At 36.2% G+C, this 12,132-nt stretch overlaps 1 protein-coding gene across 16 annotated transcripts in view; it reads right to left on the minus strand.

Moving 5' to 3' along the window:
* PLEKHA7 (pleckstrin homology domain containing A7) overlaps nucleotides 1-12,132 on the minus strand; it is a 140,592-nt gene that overhangs the window by 38,368 nt on the left and 90,092 nt on the right. For 13 of the 16 annotated variants that reach the window (XM_040701359.2, XM_046942008.1, XM_015286637.4 and 10 more), the window contains 4 exons: nucleotides 10,827-10,899; nucleotides 9,567-9,667; nucleotides 3,234-3,412; nucleotides 722-1,207 (listed from right to left, as the gene is read on the minus strand). In XM_040701359.2, the coding sequence (XP_040557293.1) occupies nucleotides 722-1,207; nucleotides 3,234-3,412; nucleotides 9,567-9,667; nucleotides 10,827-10,899 (839 nt within the window). The remainder of the gene's footprint in view (nucleotides 1-721; nucleotides 1,208-3,233; nucleotides 3,413-9,566; nucleotides 9,668-10,826; nucleotides 10,900-12,132) is intronic. The other 3 variants (XM_040701358.2, XM_040701363.2, XM_040701361.1) reach the window with 1 other exon arrangement.

The following is a 12,132-nucleotide window of genomic DNA, read 5'->3' on the forward strand; positions in this document are numbered from 1 at the left end:
TCATTTTTTCAACTGGTATTGCATGATTTAAAAGTAAAGCAGTTGTGAGACTTCCAAATTACAGCATTCCGGCTCTTGGTACAGTTTATGTAATTTTCAGGGACTGAAATGGGAAGAGAATCCTGGACACCATGGGAGCATCCTAGGATTTCTTCATTAACTAAATGAACAGGGACACTTTTCAATATGTGATGCACACATCGTGACTACAAACACAGTGATGTGATGTATAGAAGCAAATGGATGTTGAGAAGAGGACCATAAGAAAATAAGCAAAAAAAAAACCCAGAATTCTGTAAGTGGAATGATTATCTGTAATTCACCTTGCATAGAAGTTTATGAATAAGAGATAAGTTCTCCACTTCCCTTTCTGACTCCCCTATAGCAAATGTAAAGAAGCTTTAAGTATCTTTAATCCACAGTGATTAAAACTAGTGGGTTTGGTTTGTTTGTTTGTTTTTTTAAGGCACTCTAAACTCACCTTTTCTATTCATAACACAGTGACAACAGAGGAATTTGATTAGTCAACCCTACATTGACTTTCCCATGAGATAAACACCTGAAAAATACCATTCTGTACTGGAGGAGAAAAATCAAGTTTTGTTACATACTGTCTCTGTATTGTTCCAGTTTGCACTGAATATACTACAACTGCATATTTTCCTTTATATTAGGAACATACTGTTTGGCAGTCTATTTAAAGACAGGGCCTATTACTAACCTTTTTGTATCTCCTTTTTGGACTTTTACCCAGTGCTCCACTTGAGCCATATTACTTTTTCTTTGAATCTGTTTATCGGGATTTGTTCTGGGAACAAACCCTCTTTTATATGAGCTGGTGCCATTCTGCTCCGCTAGGCCAGCGCTCATACTTAATGAACTAGGAAGCGTTCCATTCTTCTCAATGGGCAGAGATTGAGCTACTTGGGACCGTGGTGCATTCGTTAAATCTGGAAATAATGAATCAGCTTCTGTTAACGCATGCTTAGCCTTTCCCTTCTTAGTTTCTAGAGCTTCTTTTCTGTGGATGTAACGCTCCTCTTCCTCTTTTTCTCTTCTTATCTCTTCACGCTTATCATACCCGAGCATTTCAGCAGATTTTTGATAACTTTCTTTTGTGTCTGTAGCCTCTGCCTTCACACACACTTTACAGGCATCCACGTGATTGACTTGGGGAACAGCTCGTTGATCTGCTTTTTCAGTTTCTCTGAAAAGAAAATATATGTTGGTAATGAACACTGCTTAATTTAACTGTCAAAAGTTGATACGGTCTCGTTAATATTTTAGAAAGGATAGCTAGAAAAGCACCTTCTTTAGGTTGTACTGAATTTGGCAGATGTTAACATAGATATGGTCAACAGAACTCAAGTTGTTATCCCAGTGAAATGAAAGTTACCTCTGCAGGAATCTTTTATATGCAGCTGTAAAATAACTGAAAATATTAATATTGTATGAAAAGCGTTTAACTTGTGTAATACTACATACAAATAACTATAGAAAAAAGTCTTCCTATCGCAGGAAGCACTGAAAGTCAAAAAAACAGAAAACCAACTGCCAACTGTGCATTTTAAAGTAAAAAAAAAAAGTCTTTCATATATTCATAGATGCCCTAGGGACTAGTAATTTCTAGCAAGAGGACAGAACATCTACATGTGATTCAGTACTATCATTGTCTACGGAACCTACAGTTTTGCTATTACCAAACAAAATTAAATTAAATCTCCATTTTTCCTAAAACATGCCATTCATGTTACTTTATCATCTCAATATTTCAAAAGATCCATACCAGAATTCTTGATATAAAATTTGCAAGGCACTACAAAATGTTTAAGGGTCCAAAAAGCTTTATGCTGCTTTTGACACACAACACATTTCATTTGCAATTTTCTTCATCTCTTTATAGTCATAAACTTCTCTACATGATTCTTCTCCAACAGTTTAATAGTAGCATTGATCTCTGGGTATTGCCTCATTTTCTCTAAAATACATTCAGTTTCCTTAAAGCTTTATACAAGGTGGATTCCAAGTAAATGCCACAAAACAACTGTTTTCACCTCACTGTGATTCAGTGTTGTAAAATTAATGTTCTACTAGGAGAGCTCTGAGCAACCTGATCGAGCTGTGTATATCCCTGTTCACTGCAAGGCGGTTGGACTAGGGGACCCTATCCCTATCCCTAGGGACTATAAGGTCCCTTTCAATTCTAACAATTCTATGATTCTATGATGATTAAGGACACTATCAACACTTCTAACGTGCCAGGCTTCCATGATTTTTCTTTCAATTACTCCTAACTTTATAAAAAACATGAAGAAAAACAAGTAACAAGTCACATATTATTGGAAACTAAAATTAATTCCAGAAAACTTTAACACAAACACATGGGGTGTAAAAGTCTAGATGTTAAGACCTTTGTTTATGTTGTATTATATTTACTAGCAGCAAGCACTAGTGCAAGATACTCTGAGAAACAGCATTATGACATTTTAATTCACAGAGTCCCATGGGTTAAAAGCAGGACTATCTCACAGTAGAGAGGCTTCTTTCACGGGGCTTGTAGGGAAAGAACCACATTCCCAAAGTCAAAATATCGAGAAAGTTATATCAGATTAAGGAGAAGGGAAAAACTGGAAGCCCATGAAGGCACAGTGCCTCAAGCACTGTTAAAGAACGAAAGTACATCCTACTTTTAAAACTACACCTTTTTGCTAGACTGTGGAAAACATGTTACTCATACTAAAGGCCACCACGTTAAGCCAAAAATAAGCAAGTTAATATCTGTGTAAATTAGCTAATAAGCATAACTCTACACATTTATAATGTACTCATTTTTAACATTCTTTTCCCTCTTAAGAGGGTTCTGATTCTATATCTAAGCACTCAACTGAAATGACTCATTGCTCTTCTTGTTCTTTCCCTTCTATTTACCTTCCTTACAGCTGCCATTTGTCTGTTGTATGTGTATGAATTTTTCTCACAAACAATTGCAACTTCAATTCCCTAAAAATACGTACATAGAAAAGAAATCCATGCCATCAAATGGGGACATACAGTTTATTTGTTGCTAGCTAGCTGATTTGCAACAGGAACAAGCTGGTGCAGAAAGTAAATTACAAAGAACCATTTCTTTCAAGTTGGAATAAGTTTCATAGCAGAAATGTACTAGTTTCACCTTCAGAAATCATCACCATCCAGTTTGTTTTTTAAGCTGGGAATTGGTGTATGAAACTTGCCTCCTCAGTGAAGAGCGTGTTTGCATAAGGGCAGCTTGGTTCATAGCTCGGATCCAGCTGTTCATATCCTCCTGGGTATCTGCACTGAAGTAGTACGTCCGCATCCCTGAATGCTCTGCCTGAGAGCCAATAACAGAATTCTTATTGTAAATATATGCCCGCATTCCTGTATGGACAGCCTGTCAGAAAGAGAAACAACAAAAAAACAAACAAAAAAAAAACACAAAGAAATCAACATCAGACAGCACTGCTATTTTCTCCCCAGAAAGTTTATTGCAACTTTTCCTGGCATCTTTAAAATAAATAAATAAAACTTTCAGCATTCTGTGGCTGAAGTTAGGGTAAAATTATTATCTTGCCACAACTGGCAGCTCTGCAGCCAACACCAACGACACTCTTTAATTTTTACTGAAATTCTTACCCCCTCCTTTCCCACACCATTAAGCTACAAGTGCAGCACTTCTATTTTTCATAGTAGGAACTTCTACCTTTTTAATTTTTCTGAACTGATGTTCCATTTGCTGCCAATAACACACAAAACAAATTAAATTAATTTTCACTGAGACACGTGTAAGTGAGCAAACCACCACAGCTTTCTTCATTAGGCAATTCAGTCAGACAAAACACAGACAAAAATCTTATCAAGCAATTAAACTGCTTATTTAAGAACTGTTAAGATCTTTTGGTTAAAGCGTGCACTTGAGCCCCTGTATAAGCTGCAAAATCACAGGACATACTGATAAAGTTATTAATACTGACGGAATTACCAAAGTGCATAAAATACTGACAAGCATCTCTGCATACCAAAACATCCCGTGAAATTCCACTGAAAACTACAGGTATTCAGAAATTTCTCTATAAACATAAACACCTAAATAGTAGCATCACGCACAAGAGCCATGTTTAAAATGGAATGTCTGTGTAACTCTAGGCTAGTTGAATTTAATCAAATCTTATCCACCTTTGTGTAAGGGACAGTACAAACTTTACTGTGTCATACAACCACGTTTCAAGACTAATATTTCCTCCAAGTTACCTTGCAGGTGTAATTGCAGTTTAGCACTTCATGTGCTCTTTGCCACTGTTAACAAAATGAATAGGAAAAGAATCATTTCCCTACTTCTTCTCAAAAAAGCTGAAGCAAGGGCACTCAACATGAAAGCTCTTGCCAAAAAATATCTAAACAAAATTAATAATTTAAATTGCTTTTAATAAAAACTAAACCTGCTATGACGAACAAAAGCTAACAGCATGAAATACTGCTGAAAAAGCATCTTTTTTTTTTTTTTTTACTTTTTTCCAAGAGGGATAAAAAATCTGATCAGAAGTCCAAGATTCTCTTCCTGCCCCACAGCCTTAGCTTTCCACCTCCAGTGGCAGATAATGGAATACAAAGTGGTCTCTCTCTTCCCACCACTATCTACCTTAACAAAAGGAAGTAGGGTTTACATAAATGAAACTGTAGCTCTGATCAATTCCATATTTAGGAGCCAAATGATTTCTTTTTATGTGTTTGACTGAGTTTTTTGGGTTTCCTTTGCTGTTGGGAGTCTTCTTGCTTTTCTGCCTTCTTGAAAATACCACAGATGTTCCAAAAAAATAATTTAATCATTGCAATTTATAATTAACATTCAGTGCAAGAACATAGCAAGAGAAGCAGCTCCAGACATAAAAGAAATCAGTGACTTCACAGTTAGACCTTATGACTACACAGTTCCTATATACACCATTTTGAGTCTATAGGAGAAGATGCTAGAATATGGAAGTGAAGCAACTCCTGCCAAAAGCAGACTATATACACACCACTGCAGATGACACAGTAGGATCCTAACCTTCATTGGCTACACGCTTGCTGGAAAAAATACAAACATAGCAAACCAACAACGGGACCTTGGTTAACTGACTGGAGACTGTATGCCCCCAGCAATACATGGTTTTATTTCACTTGTATGTTATGTAAGATAATCCATTTGCCTTTCATGCTCCCTTTCAGTGGTGCATAAGGAACACAGCTGAAAGCATTGCTTAAAAGGCAATGGTGAAACAGAATAAAAATGCAAAGTATGTTGCACTATTCTCCTGTAAGAAACTAAAGCTATCACAGCCAAAAACATTGATAGCTCCAGAAGGGATAACAGAGATGGCTTGCTGTTATCAACAGACCCAACATCTTGAAGTTTGTAACATATAAAATCAGGTAAAGGAAAATTCTGATACATTTCAGTTACAGTCATTTATTAGTATAGCATGTCTAATAAGTAGAAAGCCACTTTCTGCTCATGTCCTGTAGCTGTCACTGCTAGTAGACACAGAAGCCAGCATTTTTTTGCTTGCTTGTTTTTAAAGCAATAGCAATTAGGAAGACTACAGCACACGAACAAGCCTAAAACACAGCACGTGCCACACATACATAGTACACAACAGGGAAAAGTAATACCGGTACCTATTCATGCATTCAGATGCCTTAATGCGGATAGACTGAGAAGGGAAGCAGTCTCTCTCCCAAAACGCACAGAAGGAGAAATGGACAGTAAACCCCAAAAGCATATCAACAAAATAAGACAGGGACAAAAAGTTAAAATTGTGAAAAGATCCATGTTTCTAAAGAAAATATTCAATAAAAGATTACAGTAATAGAAGTATACAGGAACAAGAATCTGCAACTGCTATCTTTATTCCAAATCGTTCAAAATTCTGAGGAGAGGAAAAGCCAGAGTTTGCAGAATGGAGGGATGGTGAGAGGAACACTTCAGTTTTATGTTGTTTTTTTTTTTTTTAATGAAAAATAGTGAAATTGTCCTGGTCCCAGTTGGTCTAAGCAGTGAACAGATACTTGCTTCAGTCTATCTTGAGTATCAAGAATGTAAATATACTAAAAAAAAAACAACCAAAAAACAGTACGGTAGCATCTTTTTGAAATAATGATTTGGCTTGGCTTCCTCAGCTCTGAGTGCCCTCACACTGACTGGCTAAACCTCTGAAAAAACGTCAAGGGTAGTATCAAAGTGAAAAGGAGTTTTATTTGTTTGGGTTTTAACTCCAGTGGTACTTCACATCTGTTACAGAGCATTAAAGCATATTCCTTTGACTTAATTTGGTGGCAAGATGTGTATATGCATACTGACGTACACTTGCATACATCAGCTTTGCTTGAAGTTTTGCAGCCTTCTTTAGAGCAGATGCTGGTAGACCTTCCAATTTACAACAATTTGCATTAATGTCAGTTTTATAAAATGAATTTATCTCAAATTTTAACACACAAAATCAATTAACGTAGCTTTCCTGACTGAGAGCAGTAAGACTTCTAAAGAGACTGAAGTGACATTAACTTCCATGAATTGCTAATGTTTATGTTTAAAATTGTATTACTAAAATGTACAGTACATTCTCTATTTGTCACAAAGAGTATCTCCAGTTATATATGAATGTCAAGTGAACTTTTTCCACAGTAAAGTCTAAACATAGCATTTGTGGTATCCCACATCTGTATCAACAGAAAACTACTATCTGAAGAAATACAACCATTAATACTTATAAGACATTAGCTACGGAACTAAATGTGCAAAGATCCTAAGTCCTAAGGGTCACCACACAACTTAATGACAGTAGTAATTACAGGACTTTGCTTGGGAGAAATAATGTGAAAAGCTTGTCAAGATGGATACTTAGAAGTGAAGTTGCCAAACAGAACAATTTAATACACATATTCCTACACTTCCAATAGGTTTTGAATGCATCTGAGCAGCCATATGCTTTTCTACAGGCCTGTCACTGCCAAGCATTTAAATAGACACAAATTCTAGGGTCCTTAGCAGCTGATGGAAGGGCTGAAGAACTTCCACAGGGAATGTTCTATCTGTTAAAGTTAGCCTGCATTCTAGTAAACATATACTTTACAAACGTGTTTTTTAAAACTAAAAGGAATTTTATTTAGCAAATACATTTTGAATGTTTTGAATGCTTGAATGTTTGAGAGTTTGAATGCTTATCTATCTGCAAAAACTCACTACTACTTAAAAAAGCCATTTAAACTGAAGCCTCCATTGTAACGAACGATGTACAGCAATCAGAGTAAGTGACAGGCTAAATGCAAAAGTGATGCGGCGCATTCTCCCACTCATTCGGGACTCAAATGGGAGAAAGTCCTATCTTTATTTCAGGCTTACTCTTGTTGAGTTTTCTATTTCTGGCTGTGCTACACTGAGACAGAACGTCCGTTTATGCTCTGGCTATCGAAGTGCACTGTGGAGATTAGATAAAGGTAATGGCTGGTGAGTGACGGAATGTCAGTATGGCTGTGCTCCCACCACACTGTGCCCACAGTCAAGGCTGCCATTACTGAATGTAGGTGTTGAGCGGGGCCCCAGCAGCAGGAATCATTCAAAACCTGCCAACTGCCCTAAGAGCTGGCTCTAAATTAGAAGTATAATATCCTAGAAGGATCAGGGGAAGTCTGCACTTGCTTCTGAATATATTTAACCACGTCATAAGCATGGATTCTATTCGGCAGGAAGAAAGGGGCACAATTTGGCAGTGGTGACCAAGAGCTTGCCTACATACCTTATCATTTGGAAACTACATGTGTGTACGAATGGTTTTAAATCAAAAGAGGAGATTTAGATTAGATATTAGGAGGAAAATCTTTACTCAGAGGGCGGTGAGGCACTGGAACAGGCTGCCCAGAGAAGCTGTAGCTGCCCCATTCCTGGAAAGCCAGATTGGATGGGGCCCCAGGTAGCCTAATCTAGTGCCTGATTTAGTGGGTGGCAATCCTGTCCCCAGCACGGGTTGGAACTGAATGTTCTTTAAGGTCCCTTCCAACCAAAGCCACTCTATGCACATACATACACATATCTATGTACACACACACACATATTAAGATTCTTTCCCTTATGACCGATAGCCAGCTTAAGATTAACGATTCTAAATCACACTTGATGAAAACCAACAAACACCCTTCCATGAAGTTAAAAAGAATTTGTTCAGAACACTGAAGCAACAAGATTCAAGCAGATACTACTGCTATTTCACCTCAATTCCCAGCCTGCACTAAGATTTATTGTAGAAGCCTAAATACATGCTAGGTCCTCATTTTGCACTATGAGCTTCTGCCTTGAAAAAAGCTCAAGGAGAACTTCAAGAATCACATTTGTTCAATACTGGAGTAAAATGATTTTTAACAAAGGGTCCTCTGTAGCTTATCCTGCTATCTCATGTGCAATATATTTGAAAAAGCACAACAAATATTTCCACAAAGAGCAGCAGGTCTTTTTTTTTAAACACACTTCATAAGTTAATATTTGTTTAATAAATTTCAAATCATTGTACACTTGAAAATAAATCCTAATGCTACAAAAAGTAGTCTACCATTTTAAAACACCTCAAAAAAATCAAAGCAAAAAAAAAAATTGAAAGCTAAACAGATGTTTTCAGCAAATACATAGAGAGACAGATTTCTTCCAGATCTCTTAAACTACCTCTGATAAAAATGAAAAAAAAAAACCAAACTTGTTTGTTTAGTGTATAGCTCACTTGCTGCTTTAGTACATAGCAGAACAGGTTCCGCTCCAAGTACCAGCATAACAAATCTGCAAACACACACTGACACTTCCAATCTTTGCCTTAATGCTGCAACTTGGACAATCACGTAGGATTTTCCACTGTTAAGAATGAATGAATTTTGTACTTCATTTCCTCCATAGGTTTTTGTAAGAATTAATAGAGATTAAAATCATACAATTAAATGTATTTTTAATTAAAAAAAAAGATCAACAGAACATTAAGCTGCATTGAATGAGTGCTTTTACCTTAAAGAAAAGAAAAAAAAAGCAGAAAATTACTCAACATCCCTTAGGACAATTATTGCTTCCAAACAAGAAAAGAGAAGTGTGTACTCTTTCTTCACCTGAAAGGAGGCGATTATATCAAAAGTCACAGTATTGATGTTTTCTGTGAAAACTGAGCTGCTTTTTTTTTTTTAAAAAAAAAAAAAAGAAACCACAATAAAATTAAAATTGAAAAGAAGGTCATCAGTCCATTATAAGATCAATTACCCTATAAAGAAAAATGTCAACTCTTTCAATATCTAAAATCAGTGGAACAACTTAACAATATTGATTTCTAATTACTAAGCTCTTAAGACACCTATATATAGTAACATATATTAAAAGCAATTTCTAAGTAACAGAAAAGTGCTACACGACATTTGAATAGACAAAATCCTTTTGAAAAGAATTACAATAGGAAAGTAGATATTTCTGCTTACAACAACATCATTTCTAATGCAAATAAGCATTTTAAAATATGGTAAGCTGCTAAGATTTGTACTCATACCTTAAAGGAAAACTTGCGATTTATACGATCTTCAGGTCCAACAGGAGATATTACGTAGCTGGGCAATGGTATGCTACCCAACACAGATTCTTCCCTGCTATCTGCAGAATAATAATAATAAATTATTTTAAAACAAAGTAAAAACAATAATTCACTGCACATTTCAGTGGAATAGCAGTACATTTTCCATTATGGACACTGAGTGGTGTAATACAGAAGGACAAGAGACAATAGGCATAAGTATGAATGTGAGAGAAGTAGAATGGATATAAGGAAAAGAAATTTCTACATGAGAACAAAGAAGCAGAGTGACAAGCTGACCAAGGAGGCTGTGTCATCTCCACCGCTGGAGGTTTTCAATGCATGAATGCATCAAGCCTCAAAGAGCCAGGATGTTTGGATGCTCCCTGAAGTCTGAATTGTATGACTCCACAGCAACAGTATAGAAGAATGTTTTGTTTTTAAAGAAGCAATATTGGTTTTTTTGTTTGTTTGTTTGTTTTTCAAGAAAGTCAGTGGGGGGGGTTTTGTTTAATTTGGTTTGGGCAAAAGTAGACCCTTCCTCAACAAAGCTTATTTTGACAAATGAACTCTGATAGGCTGTGTAATAGAAATGCCCTTCCATTTAGCATTTTATTATAGTAAAAAAAAAAAAAACCTATTACTATCAACTCTTAAGCAATCAGCAGGAGAAATGTAGTGCCCACAAACATGAGTTTGAGCTTAATATTCTATAACGTTTTCCAAAAATTGTAAAATCCTAATCAAAACCTAGAAATAACTTTATGTAATATTATACCATTATTCCTATTCAAAGTAAAATTGTGTTTAACCTGTAAAAATACTGATTACAGGATTTCTCAACTCTTAAGTTATCACTTGGATGAAAGCTGAATCAACGCCCTGATCTGGCCACACTGCATTATCACAATCAGCTACACAACCACAGGGAGTACGTAAAAACTCCGAACATGGATGGAAAAAATCTTAAACTGGTATTGCTGCCAAATATTTTGTAACATAAGCCTTGGCATGTAGGAAAGACAAGTCATGTGACAAAACATCATACAGCAGCCCCCTTGGTCCCCACCTCTGGCTTGAAATTTGCAACACTTTAAAGAGGAATGGACAAATCCTTGCTTTACATTTAGGTAAACAATTTAGGTGTTCCAACAAAACGCACCTGAAAAATTCAATTAGCTTACACTTGTAATGTGATTTGAATAGGTAAACTCAGAAGAGCTACAATTATCTACTCACCTTTATAGTAAAACAAACAATAATCAGCAAGCACAAACCATCGTCTTTTCCATAATCGCATACCAGAACTGTCCTGAAAAGGGAGAAAGGTGATGCACTTTTCATCTGATGAGAGTAAGAGCTTATCATACAGCGCTGTATCCGTGAGTAGCTTACCAGAAATCTACTCAAGTATAGCATTAATTACAAAAACAACCATTGTATATTTCAGCAGAATATTGTATACTCAGAAAGAAGTAAAGCATCCAACTATAAAATAATCAGGTTAGAATACCCAAACTGTTCATTTTCATTGAGTAATTAAACTTACATCCAGAGTTCAGATTAACCCCATAAACAATCAGTGCATATTTTTATTGGACACCTTTGTCCTGCAATAAAGAAACAAAGGTATGCATTCTGACAGCACAAACTCCAACAAGGATTGCCCTTATACCAAGATGAAAATCACTACATGACCATGAAATATGACCTCACGTTTAAGACAAGGATATCCTGTAATTCTACAGTCCATTTTCCATATGTTACCCATACCTAAAATGTAATTTAATCAAATATTCCTAAGGAAATAAACCAGGATGCATAACGTACAGACTTTAATGAAGTATAATTCAATATGCCTGTGGAGACAAATGTCTCCATGTAATATACATCGCCTTGTCAAAATGAGTAATATTTACATATAAATTAATTTTAGAGGCCTGTAAAATTGCCAAACTGTAATCTCAGCATGTACAGCCTATTACACTGAAAGCTTTGATGAGACCAACTGCAGAGAAAGCATCTTCAGTCTTTAAGTGCTTGCAAGTAGAAGTGGACAGAAGGAAATACCTAAATGAACACTATATATACTATTTACTTCACTTGTTATTTTTCCAGTCATATTAAGTACGCAATAACTTTCTTCCCTTTTGTTTTTCATGCTCTCAACACAGTTCTGATTCTGCCCTGAAAACCAATGGACTCACTCAGTGGATGTCAACAGAACATCTGGAACACAGACCTCACGGAGGAGGAAGTGAATGGCTATCAGCAACCTTTTCCTTTGCATGTAGAATCATGCCTTTAAGACTCAGACATTTCCTACTCGTCCTTTAAACTAGCTGCTAGACCTTCACCAACATCCACCGGTTTATTACCAAATCAGAAGCAACTTTTCTTATATAACAGACAGCTTTATTGACTTTCTGCACTCAAAGATGTGTTCTGCCAGCTTCAAGATGCAGCAACTTCAAAATTCTATAATCCTGCCTTTATTTTGACAGTGGTCTTGGTACAGCAATGTGTGATGCATGAGGCCCTGTCT

This window comes from Gallus gallus, chromosome 5 (assembly GCF_016699485.2).
Source record: "Gallus gallus isolate bGalGal1 chromosome 5, bGalGal1.mat.broiler.GRCg7b, whole genome shotgun sequence".
In the NCBI taxonomy this organism is placed as follows: domain Eukaryota; kingdom Metazoa; phylum Chordata; class Aves; order Galliformes; family Phasianidae; genus Gallus; species Gallus gallus.